The sequence below is a fragment of the Rhinolophus ferrumequinum genome, chromosome 13, assembly GCF_004115265.2.
Source record: "Rhinolophus ferrumequinum isolate MPI-CBG mRhiFer1 chromosome 13, mRhiFer1_v1.p, whole genome shotgun sequence".
NCBI classification, from domain to species: Eukaryota; Metazoa; Chordata; class Mammalia; order Chiroptera; family Rhinolophidae; genus Rhinolophus; species Rhinolophus ferrumequinum.
The window spans coordinates 5755629-5781829 of record NC_046296.1 but is presented as its reverse complement, the minus strand read 5'-3'; the positions used below and the strand labels follow the sequence as shown (position 1 = coordinate 5781829).

The 26201-nt window shown below is 39.7% G+C and overlaps 1 protein-coding gene across 6 annotated transcripts in view; it reads right to left on the bottom strand.

Moving 5' to 3' along the window:
• LIMS1 (LIM zinc finger domain containing 1) overlaps positions 1 to 26201 on the bottom strand; it is a 150099-nt gene that overhangs the window by 35350 nt on the left and 88548 nt on the right. Inside the window, exon 1 of one of the 6 annotated variants that reach the window (XM_033125173.1) lies at positions 24645 to 24882. The exons of 3 other annotated variants lie outside the window; for them this stretch is intronic. In XM_033125173.1, the coding sequence (XP_032981064.1) occupies positions 24645 to 24751 (107 nt within the window). In that variant the 5' untranslated portion in view covers positions 24752 to 24882. Of the gene's footprint in view, positions 1 to 5527; positions 5802 to 24644; positions 24883 to 26201 lie in introns of those variants that run through there. 2 more of the 6 variants (XM_033125175.1, XM_033125174.1) reach the window with 2 other exon arrangements.

Here is a 26201-nt window from a genome sequence, read left to right as displayed (position 1 = left end):
CAGGACAGACACCTAGGTGGCAGAGGTCCCCCTTGAAGAGGGAGGGGCCCCAACCCCATGCCAGGCTCCCCAGCCCAGGGGTCCTGGCCGGGAAGAAGAGTTAACGTATCTGGCAGTGAAAATCAGCGAGGGCTCTGTCTGCCCTTCCCGGTGGGACGACGGGTGACTGGAAAAACAGATGCCCTCCTGTAGAGCCAGCACATGGACGCGCTTGTGGGCACTAGCCTGGTTTCTGTGGAGGGACGGCAGCGCGGGAGGCCCAGCGACACGTGGGGAAGGATAGAGTTGTGTGGATTCGGGAGCTGGAGGGACAGGTGCCACCATTGTCCCTGTGTGGAACCTGACACACGTGTGGCCTAGAGGAGGGCGCCATCTTTCCAGTATGAAGCTCTCCCCCAAAAGGGCAGGTCTGGACCACATCAACAGTGGCGGAATTGTGCATGCGCACCACCTTGGTGACGCCCTGGGTCCCTGACCCCACACAGCTGGTGCTACATCCGCCGGGACATCCGTGACTGCTGGGCTGCTGGCCCTGTCCCACAGGCTGCAGAAGCCTTTTTGCAGCAGGTGGATGGCCTGTGGTGGTAGCCCAGGAAACATTTGCTGGTGGACAGTAACCCAAGACCTGCCCTGCAGCGTCTCTTGGACAGCACTCAGGAATCTGCAGGCTTGAGACAGATGGTGGCAGGCTGCGTTGTTCTCAGGGCGTTTTTGTGGGGTGGTCGTGGGCCCAGCACCTATGCAGAAGTTGAGACTGCACTGACTTTGCAGAAACCACTGACCACACCCCTTATCTCCCTGGAACCCCACCCTGCCCACCTAGAGCTGTGTTGCCAGCAGCACTCTGGGCACCTGAGTGGTGGGCCCCTCCCCAAAAGGCACTTTTGCAGCAATGCACGGCCCATGAAGGTCCAAGGAGATATGGGTGGTGAATAGCAACCCAAAATGTATGCTGCAGCCACTCTTGGGGAGTTCTCGGGGATTTGAGAGCCCGAGGTAAGCAGTGGCTGGCTGCGGGGTTCTCAGGGAGCGGTGTGAAATGGTCACAGGCAGGGAGGGGACTGGCATTAAACACTGAATCTGCATTAACTTCGTAAAAATTTCCATCTACGTCTTGTGACTCCCTGGGACCCCGCACCACCCAGCTAGTGCTGCATCTCCGAGGGCACTTTCAACGCTGACCCAACCATACCAACCCACCCACCTAAGAGGTTCTTTTAATCAGCTGGCTTTACTGGCAGCCAGCAGGTGGCAATAGGCCTAGGGGGCCCTGGGCCTTTTGCTAAGTTGCCTAAGGCCCACTACTGGTGGCAGCTGGCCTTGGTTCACAGCGAGGCCACCCTTACACACCTCCAGGACCAGCACAGGCAGCAGCCAACCACATACGTAATAGTTTTCTGGCTCCTACCAGATAGCTGTGAGCCAGTAACAGGCAAGGCTGAAACTGGCCTGCATGGGAGCCCCTACCAACATATACCAGAAAGGACACAGAAAGGCCAGCTTCAGACCACACCAGAGCACTACCTGGTTAGCCTCCCAAGCGGCACACCCAAACGGGGGTCTCAATAGGCACAAGAGCCCACGGGGGCAAATCCTCCTCTGAGGGGTCAGCCCCCACACAGCAGCTTATACATTGTGGGCGTAGCTAATCCTCACAGTCAGCCTGGGAGTAAAATCCCACCTGCTGACATGCCAAAAGCAATCAAGGCTCAACTACAATAGGAGAACACACACATCACACTCAAGGGACACTCCTGGAACACATACACAGGAGATCAGGGAGATTGTGCCACTGGACCACACAAGACACATTGTACATTAGGCCACCCAGCAAAGACTGAGAGGCATAGGAGATCTACAGAATACATAGAAGCAAATACAGAGAGGCAGCCAGAATGAGGAAACAAAGAAACATGACACAAATAAAAGAACAGGAGAAACCTCCGAAAATAGAACTAATTGAAATGGAGGCAACCAACCTATCAGAGACAGAGTTGATTGATTATAAGAATGCTTAAGGAACTTTGTGAGAACTTCAACAAAGAGATAGCAAGCATAAAGGAGGACACAGAAACAGTAGAAAAGAACCAGTCACAAATAAAGAATACAGTAACTGAAAAGAAGAATACACTAGAAGGAATCAACAGCAGATTTGATGAAGCAGAGGACTGAATCAGTGATTTAGAAGACAAAGTAGGAGAAAACACCTAATTGGAAAAACAAAAAGAAAAACGAATTAAAAAAAAAATGAAGATAGTTTAAGGGATCTTTGGGACAACATCAAGCAAAACAACATTCGCATCAGAGGAGTACCAGAAGGAGAAGGGAGGGGGCAAGGGATCGAGAACCCATTTGGAGAAATGACTGAAAACTTCCCTAACCTGGCCAAGGAAAGAGACATACAAGCCCAGGAAGTGCAGAGTCCCAAACAAGATGAACCCAAACAGCTCCACACCAAGACACATCATAATTAAAATGGCAAAGGTTAAAGACAAAGAGAGAAGAATCCTAACAGCAGCAAGAGAAAGACAACTAGTTACTTAGGAGGAAACTACCATAAGGCTATCAGCTGATTTCTCAACAGAAACTTTGCAGGCCAGAAGGGAGTGGCAAGAAATATTCAAAGCGATGAAAAACAAGGGTCTACAACCAAGACAACTCTACCCAGAAAGGCTATCATTTAAAATTGAGAAGAGACAAAAAGCTTTCCAGAGAAAAAGCTAAAGAATTCATTACCACCAAGCCAGTATAGTATTACAAGAAATGTTACAATAACTTTTTTGAGCAGAGGAAAGGAGAAAACAAACAAACAAAGGTAAAAAATATGAATAATAAAATGGCAATGACTATGTACCTACCAATAATCACTTTAAATGTAAATGGACTAAATGCTCCAATCAAAAAACATAGGGCAGCTGAATGGATATAAAAACAAGACTCATGCATATGCTGTCTACAAGAGACCTACCTCAGACCGAAACACATACACACACAGCCTGAAAGTAAAGGGATAGAAAAAGGTATTTCATGCAACTAGAAATAAGAAAAAAGCTGGGGTAGCAATACTTACATTGGACAAAATAGACTTTAAAATGAAGGTTATAATAAGAGACAAAGAAGGACATTACATAATAATAAAGGGACCACTCCAATAAGAGGACATCACCCTAGTAAACATCTATGCACCCAACATACGAGCACTTAAATATATAAAGCAAATACTGATAGATATAAAGGCAGAGATCAACAGTAACACAATCATAGTAGGGGACTTTAACACTCCACTGACACCAGTGGACTGATCTTCCAAATAGAAAATCAACAAGGAAACAGTGGCCTTAAATGACACCCTAGACCAGATGGATTTAATTGATATTTTTAGAGCATTTTACCCCAAAGCAGCAGAACATACATTCTTTTCATGGAACATTTTCCAAGACAGACGACATGTTAGGCCACAGGTCTCAATAAATTTAAGACGACTAAAATTGTATCAAGCATCTTCTCTGACCACAGTAGTATGAAACTAGAAATCAATACAAGAAAAACACACAAACACAGAGACTAAATAACATACTACTAACTAATGAATGGGTCAACAATGAGATCAAGGAAGAAATCAAATGATACCTTGAGACAAAGAAAATACAACGACCCAAAATCTATGGAACACAGCAAAAGCAGCCCCAAGAAAGAAATTCATAGCAATGTAGGCCTACCTAAAGAAACAAGAAAAATCTCAAAAAACATTCTATCTTTACACAAAGGGAACTGGAAAAAGAAAAGCAACAACAAAGCCCAAAGTGAGTACAAGGAAAGAAATAATAAAGATGAGAGCAGTAATAAATGAAAGAGAGACTATTAAAAAAATACAAAAGATTGATGAAAGCAATAACTGGTTAGCTGGTTTTTTGAAAAGATAAACAAAATTGACAAACCTTTAATGAGACTCACCAAGAAAAAAAGAGAGAAGACCCAAATAAATAAAATCAGAAATGAAAGAAAAGTGACAACTGACATCACAGAAATAAGAAAAATATTAAGAAAATGCTATGAGCAACTATATGCCAACAAATTGGACAATCTGGAAGAAATGGATAAATTTCTAGAAACATACAATCTTCCAAGGCTGAATCAAGAAGAAACAGAAAATCTGAGCAAACCGATTACTACCAATGAAATTGAATCAGTAACCAACAAGCTCCCAACAAACAAAAGTCCTGGACCAGATGACTTCATAGGTGAATTTCACCAAACATTCAAAAAGAATTAACACCTATTCTCCTAAAACTATTCCAAAAAATGTAGAAGGAGGAAGGCTCCCAAGCTCATTTTACAAGGCCACCAATCTCTCGATTCCAAAACCAAAGACATTACAAAAAAAAAAGAAAACTATAGGCCGATAATCCTAATAAACATAGATGTACAAATTATCAACAAAATATTAGCAAACCATATTCAGCAATATATTAAAAAGATCATACACCACAATCAAGTGGGATTCATTCTGGTATGCAAGGCTGGTTTTCTAAAATCAATTCACATTATACAGCACATAAACAGAATGAAAAATAAAAATCATATGGTCATATCAGTACATGCAGAAAAAGCTTTTGACAAAATCCAGCACCACTTATGATAAAAACTCTCAGCAAAGTGGAAATAGAGGGAACATATCTCAACATAATAAAGTCCATATATGACAAACCCACATTTAACATCATACTCAATGGCGAAAAGCTAAAAGCATTCCCCTTAAGAACAGGAACAAGACAAGGATGCCCACTTTCACCACTTTGATTCCACGAAGTTCTAGCCACAGCAATCAGTCAAGAAAAGAAATAAAAGAAATAAAAGGCATCGAAATGGAAAAGGAAGAAGTAAAATTGTCATTATTTACAGATGACATATTACAGAGAAAGAACCCCAAAGATTCCACAAAAACAACTACACATTTTAAGAGATGTTATCTATGTATTACTTTTTGAAGGAGAATTGAATTATAGTAGAAATGTGTAGTATGATGTTTGCTCGAACAATGGTGTTAATCAAATGAATGCCAGCATCATTCATTGTATTACAATTTTAACAGTTTTTTCCTTTCTTAAAATGTGTCATTTTTTTGGCACCCTGTATGTGTGTGTGTTTGTGTGTGTATTTATATCTGTATATTTATATATAGTCACGGGATGTAACGTACAGCATAGGGAATACAGTCAATGGTATTGTAATAGCTATATACGGTGTCGGATGGGTAATAGACTTGGTGGGGTTACCATTTTGTGAGGGGTGTCAATGTCTAATCATTATGTTGCTTTGTACACCTGGGGAAAAAAAAGAGTAGAGGGGGAAGCACAGACTATAAGCAAGGGAAATAAGTAAAATAGAAAATGTTAAGTGGTTACAAGTGCTAATAAGGCAAAAAACAAACAAACAGATAAGGATTTTTTTAAAAAGGTTTCTTCTCTTTCATTAACCTGAAATTTCATGAAGTATATGTAGAAAGTTACGGAATTGTTTTAGCTACCATGACTTAGATTTTCCAAGTGTGACCAAAACGATGTGGAAATGACAGAAGGCCACGGAGGCGTGACCACCTGCTGCTGTCATGTAATGATGTCCAGCACACAACAAGGGCTTCAGCTTCTCCCGGGCGTCTTTTGCACATTCCTCCTCTTCTTCTGGCTCCTGTCCTCAGCCCTTCTCTCTCCCCATAGAGCTCATCATCGTCTGTCACAGGATAATTTGAGTTTTTGAAAGCAGTTTATAGGGTTGAGTGGGAAGTTCTTTGTTCAATTCCTTTAGCTCTTCTCAAGAAGACGTATTCCATAAATGTAGCAATAATATATAAAAGCATAGTAATTATTACCGCAGACAGAGCCACTCATTTCCTTGATGGAGTATTACTGGAGCATCTTCGGTGTGCTGGTTACTGCCTGCTTTCTCCTCTGCTGGCTGGCACCGGGGCTCTCCAGTAGAGGGCGCTGAAGAGATCTGCCGGAGGAAAGCGGTTTGCATCCTGGTCCCGAGTGCTCACTTGGCAAGCTCCTGGGTGTAAGACTGTGTTGGGCACCAGACTCCTGCAGCACACATAGCTCCGTCAGTGTCTGGCATGGCAGCCAGAGCAGCCAGTGGCAGGAAGCCTCCTGGCAGCAGCCCCTGCTGGCATGCAGGTGGACTCTCACTGCTGCAGCACGGCAGCCCGCAGCACAATGCCCACGTCCCCCGCTCTCAGCAGTTCTGGAGTGGAGTGCCTCCCGTGAGATACCTCACATGAACAGCCTTCCCTGGCACCCTGGAGGGAGGGTCTCCTACAAGTTCAGACTTCTAGCAAGTTTCCGTGGCATGGCACCACAACTTCTGTGCCATTCTGTGAGCCTTGGGGGCTCCTCCTTTGGGGTAGTAGCTGCTATTCCTATACTCTTGAGCATTCTCTCCATGTCTTACCAGCCAATTCCTTATTACCCTGGAGTTAACTGTTCTATCTTTATATGAAACCTTCTTCATTCAAATTACTGCGTGTTTTTTCTCTCCTGATTGAACCCAGACCAACACAAGAAGCTAAAGTCAGGACTCTAACTGACTGTTCTTAGAAGCTCCTGAGCCCTTTACCCACTGTAAAGCACATGTCTCACTTGGCAACTTAAAAACAACTGATCTTCATTTGAAACTAGGAAGAAGGGGACTAGTGAGTTAAAAAAGAAAAGTACAGCATAATAAAATGGTCAGTTAGATGGAGTCCCAGTCAGTTTACGCCATTCTTTGTTTCTCTAAGCCAGAGGCCACAAATGAACTCATCGTTCAACCCAGGGCCAGAGGATATGGCAGCGCCCACCCCTCCGTACAGACCAGGCAGCTCCTTCCTGTCAGCACTGTCAGGTACAAGAGGAGGTTTCCGGGCCAGTCCATCCAGGTTCCCATAATAATTTCACATGAGTGTTGCTCCAGGAAAGAGGCAAATGGACAAACACACCATTTACATTTTCAAGAAACGAAAGAGAATAAAGGAACCTTTAGGAAGCTCTCAACTCCTCTCCATAGTTACGAGGAGGGTAACGATAAGAACTGCAAGTTTCCTCAAGCATTTCCTATGAGCCGACACACTGGCTTGGGGGGTATTCTGCGCTACCTGACTGAGCTCTGCACACATTTTCTTGGTCATGGCCATTCCTGTGTTTCCCTTCCTGTCATTACTCCTGCTATGTAATAACAGAATTAGCAGACTGTTTTCTAACCTCAGAACACTTGTGAAAAGGACAATGTTACCACTTCACACTGACATCTGCCACAGCCAGAAAGCACAGCTCCAGGAGGGCCCGAGGCCAGCTTTGTGATGGCTCCAAGGCCTGCCTCACATTTTTGAGTTTCCTCATTTTCAGAGGAGGATCAGTCAAACTCTACAATCTAATACAATATTCTGAACAATTTCTGTCACAAAATGAGCTTTTGAGAGATGATACATGATCTCTTCTCTTCCCTCATCATCTACCTCATTCTCATCCCCATACATATAAAAACTAAGCAGGATGGCGGGAGTGATGAATTAATATGAAAGTCACTAAAAAGTGAGTGCTGTGTGAAAGATGGCAGCTGCTACAACAGAGAACAGAAACTAGCCCGGTAGTCATTCTTCCCCTTCCCTTCACCAACGTCCTGACAGAAGGATGTCTGTAACCCAAAACAGACCGGTGACTAACAGACTTCCCATGAGCTGTCTTTGTTCAGCCTGCTTCCTCCCTCTTCATTCTTGCAGAACTCCTGAGGACATCTCTCCCTCCCTCTCCGCCTGCTGCTTTGCCTCTACTCTGCCACAAACAGGCTACAGCCACTATCCAGTTGCCACGTCAACCACAAACCTTCAAGAAATATTATTTCTAATGAACAATGTACAAGAGAGAAGCAAGAAAAAGGCTTGGGGAGAGAAACAACACCATGGAGCTCAGGGAGACTCAATCACTTTTGTAACTGAGGTATAAACACATGTGCAAGTGTCTGTGTACACACGTGTGTGTTTCAGTATTTAATTACTTAAATAATAGCAAATGAAACTCAAACCTTCCTGACTGAAGGGCAAGGAGACTCCCTGCTCTAATCCTTTTATAAACAGAGCTGATGCCAGGGGTTTCAGTTTAGCAAAAGGCCATTTGGATGACTGTCTATCTAGTCCTTTAACCCAAATCTTTAATCAAACATAGTAAAGCATAAATCAGAACACTCTCTTTTTATGGCATACATAAAAAAGCAAAAATGTCATCAAACTAACTTAGCACCATGTCAAACTTCTAAGCTGAGAAAATACAGAAAGAATAAATGAGTTTTCGAAGAGCTTAGAAACTAGTAGGAAAGCAAATGAAATGATGATATGCTGAGAATGGTTCAAATATGGACTAAATATAAGGAAAAGAGCCATCTAACCCCTCCATCTAACTCCTGTGGACCCTGGGGAGGCAGATACCTAGCAAGAAGGACTCCTGGTGGCTAACGGACTCAAATTTAAAAGCAGAGCCTAGCAGCTGTTTCTGAACAGGGGCCTGTTATGCAAACCTCACTTGAGGGAGAAGACTGCACTGAATTGTCTACCTGCACTGTGTTCCACCATCTGAGCCAGCCATTATAAAGGAGTTCCTGGAATAGTATTTCCACCAATAGGACTGAGACTTACTCCATCCAATTGGAGCATCAGCATCTTCACCAACCAATCAGAGAGTGTCCATTCAAACAATTGGGACAGTGCTTTTAAAACCAATCAAACAGTGAGAATTTGGAGTCCTCATGTGCATGACAGACCAATCAGAGACCCGGGGTGAGGATTTCTGTCTCTGTAAGTCAGCTCCCCTTTGAGTCAGAGAGCACACTTGCCCTTTCCACCTAGGACCGGATACCGTGTTTTGCTGGCTGGAACTGAAACACGGAAGACATCCTGCCAGAGCAGACCTGTGTAGGGCAAGGCAAGGCAGGGCAGGGCAGGGCAAGGCAGAGCAGAGCAGAGCAGAGCAGAGCTGTCTAGCCAGAGAGGGACCTCGCCCCGGGGCCGCCTCAGAGCCATGCTGTACTGCTTCATAATTGAGCTGTAACACTAGGGAGCTGTTCCATAGCCGTGCTGCTCTCACAGCCTGCTCTATCACAATGAGCAGTTTGCACTGAATAAAGTTCCCTTCTTCGCTGCACCCCAAATTGGGGGTTCCTGTTGTTAAAGTGGCACCAACACCCTGTAATGATAGTATCTTTGATAGCGATGATTTTACTCTAATAAAATCAACAATCATTTCTACTCTTCTCTAGATAGCAATATTCTAAATTATTAGAAACAAATGACTACATGATTTTTTTTGATATTTTCAAGTAATTAAAAAAATTTTTTCAATTACAGTCGACGCACAGTATTATATTAGTTTCAGGTGTACAACACAGTGATTAGACATTTACATTCCCTGTTTCCCCAAAATAAGACCTAGCCAGACCATCATCTATAATGTGTCTTTTGGAGCAAAAATTAATATAAGACCGGGTATTATATTACACCCAATCTTATATTATAGTAAAATAAGACCAGAAGACCAACATTATAATGGCTCATAAGACAATGTCAGTGTTTCATCATCTAGAAATCAATCTGTGTACTTGCTAAACAGGTATAGATTGTCTCTAGGTAAACTGCTTGTACGGGTATAAACAAACCTCAACAAGCCAGTTTACCTTCCCTTTTGTTTAAATATTTCTATGTAAATTTAGACAGTCTGAGTCAGTATTCCAGAGCCCAGAGGCCACAATCCCAGGGGCTCACCAGAGAGCTCAGAAGAAGCTGCTTCAGTTCTTAAGTAACACTTTGCATTCCCTTTCACGTTTTCAAAGCTGAAGAAGCAGAGAGAGAAGTCCTGTTTTTCTGCAGCTCATTTACCATTCATTCTGCCCTAAGTATCATTTGTGCCATAAAGTCTGGCACCACTTGACAAAGAACAAACTGTCCAGAACTACAAGGATTCTCAGTACATGCTCCCTTGGGTTTTCCTTCTTGATCTCATCATACTTTCTGAGAACTTTCTTTGCAAGACCTTGAAATAACTCATTCTTATATCTGACATGGCTCTAGCATTTAACTTTTAACAAGGTGTCCTTCAAGAAAGAGAAGGTAACTGAATTCCAACAGAAGAAATTACTAACAGGTATTGAGGAAGCAAAAAGCAACTAACTTTCCGCTTTTTAAGAAGGTGTGGCTTCCCGAATAGTAAAAATGGAAACTATCCAGTAAAAATGGAAACTATCCAGTCATTTGATATTTAAAATGAAACACAATAAATTCTTCTTGAATAGCTCTAAATCTTCATATCAAAACACTTTCTTTTACAAATCACATTCAGTTGGCAAATGAAGAAACTCAAGCACCTAAAAATAAGTGACTTGCAACAGGCAATTACTAAGTGGCGATACCAGATACTGGACCCAGTCTCTCTGCTAACCCAGACTCTAAACAGCTCTCTTAAGTGGCCTGTATTCTGTTCAAAATAAACTTAAATTGTTCTACAAACCAGACACATCCATCTCTAACCCATGGAGGTAAAAACAGTGATTTGAGATGGTCATGTTTCTCAGTCCAATCTCTTTCCCCCCACATTTTGAGAATTTCACTTTCTAACAATGTTAAGGAAATGCTTTTTCAATACAAAATGTAAAAGGCTTAACAATTACTACAGGTAGACATTGTAGACTAGATCACCTAATCTATCCCTCATCCACTCTCCTCTTCCCACCAACCTAAAAATGACACATGCCAGAGCCACAAATGCTGAAATCCTGGTTTGGTTTATATGCCACTGACAGGCGCGTAGCTGACAGCAGAGGGAACCACAAGGGGTGTTGCTGTCATGGATGTCTGCGTGAGCGCAACCACCACAAGCCCAAAATAAATGGCAAACTATAATGTGATAGTTACTTCAGAGGGAAAGATTAGAATTATGCCAATTCATCGTGATACATATCAAAAATTTTGATTACTGAAGATGTCAAAATACATATTGGAGATAACAGTACACTGAATCCCATCAAACCCACACTTTGATAACTTGTTACAAATGTTATCAAATCATGGTCAGTATGTTTTATATCTAGTCCTCAACCATAAAATATTTTGAAGCAAATTCCATACATCATATCATTTGATCCATAAATTCTTCAGCAATATGTATTTAAGCTCTCATTTCCTACAGGCTGTAATGGAGCACAGTGAATTTTGAAGAAGGCTCAGTATAGAGATACTTGAATTCCAAAATCAGACTCTTACATGGGGACTGGCTGTCCTCCACTAGCTTTTCAATCATATTCTCCTGAGCTAAGATGCCCCAGCAGCTGCCACAGGACAGACAAGAGGAAGGTGGTCAGGAGAAGAATCCAGAATCCAGAGTCTACCATTCAGCCCGTTCCCTTCTCACATCACCACCACACAGCATCACTGCTTTTGTTTTATATACTGTAGTCCCAGGGAAATACTGTCAGGAAAAGACTCCTTAAAACGCTTCTGACTGGACCTTTTCATCCTTTTCTGAGATTCTCAAATAGAAAATTTGCTACATAATTGATATTTGCATTTTTGGTTTTGGTTTTGTTTTGGTTTTTGTTTGTTTGGGTCTGTTCTTGTGACAATCAGAAGCTCTAAAAAAACGCTGAGTGGTTTTCTGCAATGGTCTGATACTTCACCATTTCGATTACAAGTGGAAGTTAAGTCACTGGTATGTATCACTTTCTAACTGGTAATTGAAACAATCTCAGTCTTTTTCTGTAGGTATCGCATAAGACCATCCTAGGCTCATTCAGAGAAGAATCTCGCCTAAAAACAATCCTATGTTTCATTTTCCCTAGAACGTGGCCAGAACACCACAAATTAGAAGCGCACAAATAAGCCTGTGGTCCATTTCTAGTTCCATGCATACTCAGACTTTTTCCCTACAATGCTGTCATTTTTTCATTCCCATTAACTCAAAGCAATTAGAATTTTGATAATAAAATGTACCATTTCATCTCAATACCATTCAACAGTGATTTCTTTAAGTAGTTACAGGAGCAGATGGCAATATAGAGGTTTGTGTACAAAAGTAATCGCAGTAAATTTCTGCTGTACTGCAGAACTGGTTACGGTGGCCACAAAACATATCACTACTGTCTTACGTACATATAATCAAAGAAGCATTGTTTTTATTTTAAACTTTATAAAATAATAAGTCATATTTTTTATCTTAAAAAGCAAATGTACTGAAATTTCTCCTCACTATTATAAAATAGACCAAAACATTGTAGTACTTCAACTAGATAACAAGGTCCTTGTTGGAGGGGGGTTTGGAAAGAGGTCTAGTCACAATCTTGTTTTTAAAAATCCCCATTCATGCTATATTCTATTATATTCTAATGGCTGTAAGTTCAGTTTGGAAAGAAAAATCCAAATACTCTATTCTGATTTCCTGCCTCTTTAATAAATGACCCAATAAAACTGCTTTCATAGTTCATTTCATTCGTTTATTCATTCACAAATATTAACTGAAATCTATTAATTGTGCTAGTCAGTAAACAAGAGTTAGAAATGACTCCTAGCCTAGATTTCACAGTCACTTTCACAGAGATGGTATCTGAAGCTACGCATGCTAAAGAGCTTTGGAAATACTGCAGGACAACAAAGGAGAAAATAAAAAGCAGCAGTAACTAGTAGGAAAACTAAGAAAAGGTAGTGCTAAGGAGATGAAGGAAGGAGAAATTTTTAAGGAAGTATTATTGCTTTAACGTTTCAAGGAGTGAAGTAACGATTTATGGTGAGCCCCTCCAGACTGGGAGATGGGCCTCGCTCCCACTACAGACACGCCCTCCCCTATCAGCTGGCCGTAGAGCTGGCACCTGACCTGGGCTCGGCCAACGCCATCCTCTTACTTAGGACAACTTCAGTGGTAGCCCCTGGCCAGCTTGTCCCAGCAGGGGGACCTTAGCTGTGGAGTCTGATGTCTGCTGTCCTTGGCTCTGGCCCATTCTGAGGCTGGTTCTTTAATCTTCCCATTTCTGTCAATTCTGTAAGCAATCTGATATCTTTTCAATAAAATTCTTTTCTGCTTAAGTTAGCCTGAATCTGTTGCTATTGTTTCCCACCGAAAACCAAGACTGCTCAGATGACAAGGGACAGTGACATGGTGGGGTCAAAAATTAGGCTGCAGAGGATTAAGCATACAGGGTTAGGTAGTAAGAGACCAAAGTTACCGTGTTGCTAGGACCATCTGTCACATAAGGGAAGTGGGAAGAGATCAAAGACGTTAAAGGAGGAGGAGTTACACACGAGCAGTCCTTTGAGAAGCACGACAAGATCTAGACAAGTGGGCGGGTAGAGAGGCAAACCTAGAGATGAAAGGAAGCCGGTGGAATCAAAATCAAAGCAATCAAATTGAGATAAAGAGAGGAACAACTGTACTAGTTTTTTAACTTTTCTATGAATCTAAAATTATTGCCAAATAAAGTTTATTTAAACAAAAACAGAGAGAGGATATAGGGAGAAATCTTACATCCTTTACTTTTGATGGTTTCAGGAGAGTAGGAGAGAAGCTGTGGTCAGAAGAGCAGGGTGGGGTCAAGAAAACTGATGGTGGGAAAAGTTTCATATAGTTGTAACAGGGAGTATAATGAGAAAAGTCAATAAAATAAGATGAAGGCCCAGCAGTAACCAGGAAGAAGTTGAAGTTATAGAACAGATATCAGTTTTATGTAATTTATTCATCCAGAAATTAAGACTTTGAGAGTGATCTGAATTGAATATCCATCCTATTGTCCAGGATATGACAATATCCCGGAAACAGCTGGCAATGAAGAGTGTAGGGCACTGAACACAATCAGAAGAGGCTGGCAGACTGGCCAAGAAGGAAGGAAGGTGTTGGAGTCAGAAACACGGAGGGCAAGGAAGCGACTCACCACTCACGGCAGATGCATGAGAGAGATGACCAGATAAAGGCTATTGTCAGAGAGGGAAACACAATCTAACGGACGGCTCTGGATCCGAGATGTGCGCGCACGATGTCCAATGGGCCATGCTGATATGAGGGGAGATGAGGGACAGTAACGCTGACAACGCGCTATCGTGATTTTCATTTATTCATGCAAAGCAATGAACTTTTCCTGAGTACCTACTACTACGTATTAATAGAAGCCACTGTGAAGGGAAAAATGGGGGAGAAAATCACACACAAATGATCAATGCACAGCTTTGTCTTCTGACATCTTACATATATTTTAGCAAACGAGCTGAGACACATATACAACAATGACATAAGCTAGACTGTGCCCTGTGCTCCAGGGAGGGCAGGAGGGTATATGATGAGAAGAACTAGGCTAAGAGCTAGAGAGTCCCGGTCTTCGGTCCCAGTCCCCCCCCTTTACTAATTGGGTAAAAGGGGGATTTAACAACAGAATGTATGAAAATGTCTAACAGTGATAGGTTCACAGAAGTTCTATATACGCTATGTTAGTTTCTTTCCCAGATTCCCTTTGTTTTTACTCACTAAATGCTGACTGAAGCCCAGCAGTAAAGTAATAAATGGAAATTGAAATGAGGAACAAATACAACAGAATGGAAGGAACACATGTGAGGCAGATGGAGCACTCTATTCATTCATGAAGGTGCAGGCAGATCTCGAAGGACAGTGGTCAATGATAGAGATAAGATGATTCAGAGACATAAATATAATTTCTGAATGACGAGAAACAGAGGACTGATTTAACAAGCAGACATTTGACACCACCTGGTGATGCTCGTTCTCTATGCATGGCATGTGAGTGGTCTTGGGTATCCCGACTTCATCTCTTCTAGGTTATCTCTTCTAGGATTCCCGGACCAAGATAAATTACATGGTCTACCCAAGTGTGGGAGGCAGCCACTATGACAGCCTCTGATGAATCCCACCTCCCGGTACTGACAAAGATTCCTTCCATGGCCAACCTCTAGTCAGGCTCTTTTGACCAGGCCCTAACTTTTGAGCTTCCATGTTTGCCTCTGTACTGTCCGGTTTTAGCAAGAATCTTGCTAAGCCAGTTTAACGAGAACCTCCCATCCTTGATATCTGATCATCCTCTATATTTAATTGGGTTCCTCATCCTCCACCATCATCCATGTAATGTCTGATCACTCTGGCTGTCTTCAGCAAGAATCCTGTTAGGTCAGTTTCACCAGAATCCCCCTTACCCTTGATGTTTCCTCTCAGTAATTTTCCATCTACTGATCCCTACACTGCTCCTTGGCTATAAACCCCCCCTTTTCCTTGTTGTATTCGGAGTTCAGCCTAATCTCTCTCCCCCACTGCAAAACACCATTGCAATCGTCTCTATACCTATATTGATGGTCCTGAATAAAGTCTGCTTTACTGTTCTTTTACAGGTGTCACTGAGTATCCTTCTTGTTTAACAGTATTCACACCTTTGTGTAACCCCCTCCCTCTTCAGTGTAGGCTAGATTTACTAACTAGCTTCTAATAACAAAATATAGCATTTTATGTTAGTTTCCTAGATTCCCTTTGTTTAATTCAGAAAATGTTTACTGAATCACAAATGTTTACTTATCACAACAAAAGTAATGAAGAGGTCATTTTGAGATTAGGTTATAAAAAGATTGTGACTTCAGTCTTGAGCTCCCCCCGCCCCCCCTTGAATCACTCTTTCCATGTGAGCCTTGAGATGACTGCAGCCTCAATTGAAAGCTTAATAGCAATCTCATGCCAAGGACTTTAGCCAGAGGCACTGAACTAAGCTGTACCTGAATTCCTGACCCACAGAAATTCTGAGATAACAAATGCTCCTTGTTTCAAGCTTGCAGTCAGCAAATTAATGCCCATAGGTCAAATATGGCTCACCATCTGCTTCTGTAAATAAAATTTTATTGGAACACATGTAACTACACTCATTCATTTACATATTTTCTATGGGCGCGGTCACGCTACAGAGTCACACAGAGTTGAGCAGCTGTGACACAGATTACACAGCCGGCAAAGCCTAAAATATTTATTTGGCCCTTTACAAAAAAAGTTGGCTAACTCTTGTTACCTCTAAGTTTTAGAGTAATTTGTTATTCATTAATAGATAATTAATGCGCTCTGCTCCTATAGCATCTTAGTCATTCCTCTAGCAATACAGTATCTTTAAGCTATCTGTGCATCTGTTTTTTCCAACCATACACTAAGTTCCATGTCAGTAGATAACGAATGTTTTAATCAACTTCACATCCCCATTTCCTAGGCATATAGTAGGACCTTAATACATGTAGACTGACCCAACAAGGCCTAGACAGATATATTTTACACACTAATGCAGAAAACTCACAACCTAACAATATATCCTTTAAATAAAGTACAACATTAAATTAAGAAGAGCCAAAACTACAAATTGTGCCAAATAGCTAATATTTCAAGTTGAATCTGTTTTAAAGGTATTTGTTGACTGACACACAAAGAATGATTCCAGATCCAGAAAAACTTCTGCTGTTTTAAACTGGCTATCCTTTCATAAAACATTGTTGTTTAAAATACCTGTAGCAACAGTTTATCTCCGATATTTCCAAGATTACTGCCATTACTTTTTACCATGAAACAAAGAATATGTTTTCTGGCAGCTGGAAATGTTATTGTAATTTTCTATAACACAGCAGAATTTTAGTTTGGTCCCAAAAAATTCTGTATGTTTGATTAAAAACTAAAGTTAGGAGCAGAAATTGTCAAACATAAGTAAACATCCTACATGCAATGATTCATTGTCGCTTCTTAACCTCAGTCTGGTTCCCTTCATATTCTGTTTGCCTGGAGCAGGAGGACAATATATTCAGCAAGATGAAAACCTAGATATTCTTACACTGTTTAATTTTAAGCAATACATTCATTTTAACACATAACTGTAATACTTTTAGCTTTTTAAACCTAGATATTTTCTCTGGCAAATACTATGAAGAGGCACAAAAATTCAATTTTTGTTTCAATCTTATTCCTCATAGGCAACACAGGAGGTTAACCTTTACTTTTATGTTCAATGGTAACTTTTTAACTTTTAAGATATGATCAAGTGTATTCAGACCTTCGATATAAGAAATCTTACTCTAAACGCTAAGAGAAGCCAAGTCTCGGTTTCGTGGTTAAGAGCTCACACTTTGAACACAAGATACAACTGGGCACAGCCTGAGTTCCAATCCCAAATTGCCCTAATATTTCACGAGTTACCAATCGTGACTCTAAGTCTTTTTCCTTCCCTGTGAAAAAGCAGAAATACGCCATACCTCACAAGATTATGGTGAAGGTTCAGTGGGACTGTGATGCACTTAAAACAGACAGAAAAGCAATAAATGGTATGAAAGGCCAACCTGGTTTAAAAAATTATTCATGAGTTTATATTTCTATGAAACATATGTATTAATAATCTTACTGACTGTAGCTTTTGGAAAGGTTTCCTAAATGGGACACAAAAAGCACACACTTTATATAAAAGAAAAAAAAATAAATTATCAAAATTAAAAACAACTTTGCTTTTCAAAAGACACTTGTAAAAACGAGAAGGCAATCCACAAACTGGGAGGAGACACTTGCAAAATATTATCTGACAACGCACTTTTATTTAGAATACATAAAGCACTGTTACAACTTAATACTATAGGAGACAACCCAATAATAGATGGGCGAAATATCTAAAGAGACATTTTGCCATAGATATATGGATTGCAAATAAGCGCACGAAGTGATACTCAACACTTCATGAGTCATTAAGGAAATGCATATTAAAACCACAATGAGATATCACTACGTTCCCCCCAGATGGCTAAAATTGGGGGGAAAAAAGTATCATACCAAGTGTTGGTGAGGATGTGGAGAAAATGGAATCCTCAAACACTGTTGGTGAGAATATAAAATGACACACCTCTTTGGAAAACAGTTTAGTCATTTCTCAAAAAATTAAATACACACCTACCAAACAACACAGCCATTCCACCCAAGAGAAAAGAAAGTATATACCCATATAAGGACTTGTACGTGAATGTTCGTAGCAGCTTTACTGTAATAGTCAGAAACTGAAACAACTGAAATGTCAACCCACAAGTTACTGGCTAAACAAACTGTAGTATATCCATGAAATGGAGTACCACTCAACGATAAAATGGAATGAACTAATGATACATGCAACCTGGATGAATCTCAAAATAAAGAAGCCAAAAGAAAACAACCATTAAATAAAGTAATAAGAGGCTTTATATTTATAAGAAACATATTTAATAATTATTTCTGTAAAAGAATATTTGTATCAAAAGTTTATTTTAGTCACAGAATAGCCACTGGGTTGCACAGATACACAGTAAGTGGCTATGTTTCCAAGACTTATAACTAGATATAAAATGCATAGTACTGTTTCATTTTAATAGCATCTACCCAAACTAATGTAAGTAAAGCGCAAGTTTTAGTCAACTTCTATTTTTTTGTTTTGTTTTATAAGTGATTTATAACTTATACTTTAATGTTGGGTTTAAAAGAAAAACCAATAAAACAATTATAATGATTAAAATTCTGGCATTTAATTGTCATTTAGAAAATTTTATGTGTATTGACAACAAATTTACAAATTGATTCTGCTGAAGTTGAGGTTCATTCCTAAATGTCTCTCAGCAGTACAGAAAAACAGAAAAATAATCCTTATCTAAAGACTTTTTGCTTCTTTTCACTATTTCTTGAACACATCTAATTTTTAATCATCAACACTATTTTAAATTTTTATATATATTCCCTCGACTATATAGAAATATTTCATCCAATATGTGGATGAAAACATTATTTCCTTTCAGAAAATAAGCTTCCCAAAACGACTGAAAAAGAAAAACAAAGCCATCATGATCTGTACTTTGGTAGCTATATCCCTCTCTTAGGCTTCTCTTAGTGTGATACTGTACATACATTATAAGGTAGTATTATAATTAAGACTAGAAAAGTAGTCAGTCAAAGGAGTTTAATCGGGAATAAAAGAGCCAGTTTAGCTTCTCATTCCTTCACTCATTGAATGAGGAATAGACCCAGTGGGGGATGCGGGCTAGAGACGCAGGAGAAGTAAGGGGAGGCCTGTGGCCTTGGAGACTCCTCTATCAACGAGGGCGGGATGGGGCGTGAAAGTGACCTGGGTGAGGAGGGGTGTGCCTGTAAAACGAATTATTACAATATGAATGCTCGTGCACTACACTCTTTTTAAAAAATTTAACTCTAATATACATGTAATTGACATATATGACATTGTATAAGTTAGAGGTGTACAACGTGTTGGCTTGATACGGTTATTTATTGCAATATGATGACTACAGGAGCATTAGCTAACACCTTTATCATGTCACATAAGTATTTCTTTTTTGTATTGAGAACAGTTAAGAGGTTTTTAATACAGTGCTGTTGACTATGTTGTGCATCAGATCTCTTGAACGAGCTGCAACTTTGTAATATCCCCAACCCCCGATAACCACCACTCTATTGTTTATACAAGTTCAGTTGTTTTTTTTTTAGATTCCACCTATAAGTGAGATCATACAGTATGTGTTTTTCTCTGACTTATTTCACTCAGCATAATGGCTTCAAGGTTTATCCATGTTGTCACAAATGACAGGATTTCCTTCTTTCTCATGACATAATATTCCATTGTATATATGTGAATTATACTCTAAAACACGTATAATAAAGCACTACTACTTTTTAAAACGCAACACTGGCAAACTGATAACTTTCTGTACCAAGAGAAAAAATGGTTATTAATTGTGTAATGTGTTCATTATTAGGAAGATTAAATATGCTCTGCCTGAACCGTTAAATAATAAGAATAGACAAAAATGGCAAAGTTGCAATTTTATCCCTGTTAATTGCCTAATAGACTATATTTCAATACAAACATTGGTTTTTCAGCCTAAAGGTTATGATCAGCAAAACTGCAAAACAGGTATGAAGGAAATGCACACTCTAGATTGACTAAATAAACTTACTTGAATCAAGGACAGGAACTGCTTATATACCAATGATCACCTTTTACAGCCTTTTAGGTTCTTCCTTCTCCATTATAGAATTGTGAGTTACAAAAACAAGAAACAAAATCAACATGAAAGTTCTTATTACAGTACCTGGCCCATACCAAGGTCTCAATCAATGGTAACGTATTATTGAGGAACACATGATCTGAGTTTTCTACCCTCAAACCAATTCAAGGACATTCTCACGACTTAAAAATGATTATATCCTATGCCTTAAAAGATACAAGCTCACAAGGTTTACGTAATAACCAGAAAGTAAAGGTTACTTTTCTTGGCACTTCCTCCCATTCCTGGTGATCCAGTTCCACCAGGCAAAGGGCAGGAAACAAAAGCATAAAGAAGTTTGAACAAGTGAAGGACTTCTCAGTGCTGTATCCAGTCAACTGCACACAGGGATACAAATTTCTAAGTACCTTTTCTTGATTCACATTCATTTCAAAAGACTGACACAGCCCTGATTTTAGAAATCTAACAGGGAGATGGAGGAGTTGGGAGGGTAGATGCACAACTAAATGAACAACAGGGAAAGATCTAAGAGTTCTTTATTTTAGCACTAAACCAGGATCGTCTGTTAAGGGACAGACAATAAATACTTTTGTCTTTGCGTGTCACAAGTTAACCGTGCCACTGTACCCACCATAGACAACAAGTACAAAATAAGCATGGCTGTATTCCAATACAACTCTATTTACAGACTTTGAAATTTGAATGTCATGTAATGTTCATATGTCATGAAATATTCTTTTTTTCCAACTATTTGAAAAATGTAAAATCCATCTTAAACTCAAGGGTCATACAAAAATAAGCAGTAGTCCAGCTTTGGTCTGAGGGTCATAGTTTGCCAATCCCTACATTCGACCATGCTTTGGATCCAGCTAGCAAAGGCTTGAATTTTGAGGTGTCTCCAATCAGTTATTTACAGATCCTTTATATCTGAGGCAGAGCAAAAGTGACTTTTGAGAAGTTTAAAGGAGGGTGGGATTGTGGATTGTTCAGGTGTGGTTTTCATTAGGGTTTCCTCAAAAAAATGTGTTTGGGTGCAACTTAATTTAGGAGATGGGGGGAAATATATATGTATTTGTGTGTGTGTGTGTATATATATATATCTCAAAAAATGTATACACATTTTAAGGAAAAAAGCTGTATTAAAATTGTATAATAATACAACGAATGACACTAGCCTTCATTTGATTAACGCCATCTTTTGAGTGAACATCATACTACACATTGTTACCGTAATTCAATTCAACTTCGAGTAGTAATACAAAGATAACATTACTTAAAATGTGTATACATTTTTTGGCATCTCTGAAAATGTGTACTTTTTTAATACATACACACACATCTTACTTAGATGTTATTTTTGGGGTATCAAAATTTTCAGGGAAGAAAGGGTAAATGCTCTGTAAAGGTGTGAGGCTGAGTCAACTTCTCAGCCCACTGGAAGAAGAGTGTAATGTACTTCACTCTAGTGGATCCACTGCTTAAATTGGGCAGTCATATCAGTTCTATCCAGGTACGAGGAGAGATACATAAAGACTATCTGTATGTGTATAAATAGTCTGTGTGTATAGAGAGTCCCTGTGTATAAATGAATATAATACATGCTTTACCCAAATCCTTACCCTTTAGCTTCATAAAGGAAAATAATTCCCAATTGCTTCTTAGGCATGTTTGATTCTAGCCAAAATTAAGGACACGTTCTAGAACTCAAGATAAAGGCCCACAGGACACTTTCTACTAGTAGTAACAATTACTTAGATAAGATAAATTGCTATAACATAACCCTCAAATACAGTGGGTAACATTCCATTGTACAAAAGTATTCAAATATAGTAAGTTTCAGGTTATATTTAATACTTTAAAATAAAAATCTATATAGCCAGTGCTTTTTATGCTACCTTTCACATACTTCTGTTTTAAACCATTTCAAGTTTAAAGCCAGAATTATTTTCATGTCTATTACAGTACTCTTTAAATACTTGTATTATGTTTCAGAGCAGAGTCTTATTTAAATTTAAAAGAAAAATGTTTTCTGGCAGTGAGCACAGCCCTTTTTAGTCTCTAATAGTGTTTTTGCTGGAGTCCATAAACATGCCAAGAATATGAACATGTGAGTAAGAAGGAATTAGAGCAGGAATGGGCCTTGTGCAATACTCGCGACAGCATGAAAGATGTTTGGTATTACATGTATTTAAAGTCAAATAACTGCTCCTAGGAAGAACATGTGTTGGTCACATTCGATGTGCTAAAACGTAGGTGTTCCTTGAGGGGAGGAACTGTGTCTGATTCATCACTACATCTTTATATAGCACATAGTAGGCACTCACTAAAAATTAATTGAAAAATGTATAAAAGGCATTGACCCTATAGCACGACTGTAATACAAGACAGTGATAACTCCTGACCTCACTAAGTGGGTGCTGAGGACGTTATGAGATGAACGATGCTCAATAAGGGTAGTCCTTTTTATCCTCATTTTAAACGGGAGCAAACTGAGGTTCAACAAGATTATATAACTTGTCCAGTTCTGTGGCACTGAAATAGGTGTGCCTAATTTCAAAATCCCTATCCTCCCTGATTTCTATTAGCCAAGGAACCCAACTAAATGCTAAAAATACAACTAGGGAAAAAAAAACTAGGAAAGAAAAACACCTGCCCCTCTACATTGATAAAAAGTCCATGGAAAACCAGACAATTGCCCACTTTGTTAGCTTTCGCTGCATTCCTAAAATAAGGAAATGGTCATTCTCTCTGCATTAGGGGACAGCGAAATGGCAGAAATGTAAGTCTCTTATTATCACTAAAGAACTGTATCACCAGAATAGGTGAAAAAATATTTCCCCTTAATCCAATGGAACAAGAAATACTTAAGAATTACTCTTCCTTTAATTTAAACTCTAGACCAAAGAAAAAAAATCTCATTTTTTCCCAAAGGCCATTATTAACTATGTAATGACCTTCTCGGGCATATAGGTCATTTTATTCATGTGTACTTACTGTATGAAAATAAGTAAAAGATGGTTGGTCTCAAATGGTGTTTTACACATCTTAATTTTTGAAAAACAAGGAAAAACTCCTTTGGATCCCAAATCTGAATTTAGAACTGTTTTTGGCAACGTTTATTCTTAGATTAGTAGTAAATTGATAACTAAGTGTCAATTTCAGAGATCACTTCCAACAGCCTGTCTGGTTTAGCAAGAGATAGCTCAGTATTTCACTAAACGTCATGCTTAAAATTTATAACATTTCAAACTCCAAAGCTTTTAAGTTCTGCTTAGTCTAATCAATTCACAGTTTATACATTAAATGTAGCTAAGAGATACATGACATAGTAGGAAACAAATTCTAACAATGCTAGTGTTAATAACAGCCCTTTAATGCTACTATTCTTTCCAAAAGGTAGTGAGTCGGTAATTTTCAAATAAATGTTTCCCTTCCAAAGTACAGTTCCTGAAGTATAGAAGTCTAAGTGAAATAAGTCAGAGAAAGGCAAATACCTATGACTTCATTTATATGTGGAATCTGAAAAAACCAAAACAAATGAATAAACAAAACAGAAACAAACCCATAGAGAACAAGGTGATGGTTGCCAAAGGGGTGAAGAGTGGGGAGAGGGAAAAAAATAAGAAAAACACAAATTTAATGGAAGTTTTAAAAAGCTTCCTTGTCAATTTTCCCCTGCTAAATTTGAGAATTTACGACAAACTCTAAAAATGAATTTATTGGAAAAAGGGCAGTAATGCACAACATATAAATATCCCTCCCACGATTTAATTGGAATATTCAAACTGATAGTCCATAAACAAATTAAAGTATTACACAGCATATGTAATAAAAAGAAAAGGAAGTCTCCCTTTACTGTAGCTTTCTGTCAGCACTAAAACAGGAACACTTCATCTCAGAAATGGAAAACCTAAACGCTTTAAGTTAACAATATATTAACATATAGATTAAAGTTGCAGGGCTTTTCAGAACCTAAAATCTAAAAAACAATTCCAGTAGGTGTAACAAAAACCAAAATTGTGTTGTTTTAGGCAAATTAACTTTGAAAACAAAACCTCCTAACCTTTTTAGGTAAAATGGTCTCCAGATTTTTGATGTCCTTCCTTCCTAGGTTACATGTAATAGTTCTCTGCATCCTTTTGTTAAATCTGTTTCAATCGCAAAGAATCCTGTATGAACAGCCCCAACCCCCACCCAAAACACGGCAAACTTCACTCACCACAAACATCACTCACCATCAAAAATCAAAGAAAAATTCCTCACAGAAACATGTTGTAATAAACCAAAGCAATCTATCTTTAAACCAAGAGGGAGATATCAATTGTTTCCAGTATTAAATATTACCGTGGTAATTATATAGTCTTTAATGACATAAAAACACTACAGGTTTGGGGAAGAGCTAAATCAACTTACAGGATTTGTGAAGAAATGGGAAAAGGAGTTCTAGTTTTTCACCGTTCCAATCAAGCACAATCCTGGGATCTTTAATTAGAGACTGTGAGGTTCCTGGTGGAAATCTCAATGTGTTCTCCCCATTACTGCATCCACTGCAGTCATTAGGTGCCTTGACCTTTGCCAACCGTGACTCTGCACTCACCTTAGCTCTCCCTCCGGTAACTCATTGAGTCTCAAACTATCTGGACGATCTCGTCTTCTCCTGTAGAGACCTGAATGTGAAAGCTCTTTAAGCTGGAGTGCAGTCATACTTCTCTCCACACATAAATTCCTGACACTTTAAAGCGTTTATGCTGAGCAGCGTGGCTGCCAGGGCTCAGGAAGGCAGTGTCCCTTGCCGTGCGACCTCAGCACACCTGACCCAGAGTTAGAAACGTCCAGGCAGGCCAGGCGCTGAAGCACAGCTAGCTTCCTGTTTCTCTGCTGGTACACACCCTCCTCAGCAAGGCCTGGCTTGCCTTATCTCTGGGCCTTGCACCTTGGAGGGGGGAGTGTGGGGGTGTGAGTGACCAGTGTTGCTCACATATTTACTAATAAGCAAAACGTAATTATTATGAATAATCACATGGATTCCTTTATAAATTTTTCCAGCATCATTCTGAATTAAAATTGAGCTAAAAAAGTTCCAGTAAGGTAATGACTAAAGAAGGGTCCTGCCCTATTTTATTTGCCAGGAAATCCATTAACCTTTCACAAGCAGCTGTCAGTTTAAAGAAGTGCCTGGTCATCATGAGCCCTTTGGGACATTTTCCTTAAAAGGGGGGAGGGGGAGGGAGCAGAATTGGAAGGGAAGCAGTCCAATTCCTCCCTCTCATCACTCTACTCTAAATCCTCTTTAGAAAGGAAGTGTCTTTCTCCCGACCCCCATCAAATATTACTCAAAAATTCTTAACTGCAAGAAAGGTGGTTTATTCTATCAGCCTCCATTCAGTGATTTTCTGAATCTATAACTACCCATTCAGAATGTTCCCCGCTCAGAAAATGTACACCTCAGCTTCCTCACCACTGTGGAGCCTCGGAGCCCTTGTATTTCTCTGTATTTGATCTTAGTGACAAAGTTAGGCAGGAGGTTTTGGGTTTCGGTGTGTGGAGGGTGTGGGCGAGTGTTTGCAGGGCGGGGGGTGTGGATAATGGAGGACAGATAATATGGGGCAAGTTCTTCATCATTCAGCTCCAAATGACGGCAGTGCAAGAGCAGGCAGGGTTCCAGCCTCCAACCTGACTGAATCCCACTCAGGACGTATCATCATATCACAAAAGGCTAGATCCTTGGCACGTTCTTCAGCAACAGTTTGACTTTACAGTTCTATTTTCTCCGTGAGCTATCTGTATCGGCTTTTTCCCATTCTAAAATCCCCTCAACAACAAGAGCACAGAGCAATGGGTCTGAATCTCATTTTTTACACCACGAATTAAAAAGTTAATCTAGCCCCCGCTGGAAGAGTATCTGTATTATACACATGAAAAATGAAGGCACCCCACAAGGAAAGGGGAGTCTGTATCTTACTCCTTACTCAGGACACGCAGATTGAGCTAGCTCCCCTAAGGACTGCCATTCATCACCCTAGTTCCATGGCCCCAACAGAAAACAGACAACTTCTTATTGTGTCATCAAAATATAATGTATGTTTTTAAAGATGCAAGAAGAAAAATCACAAATTTTGTTACTATACTAGATTTAATTGGTGAGGAAATATGT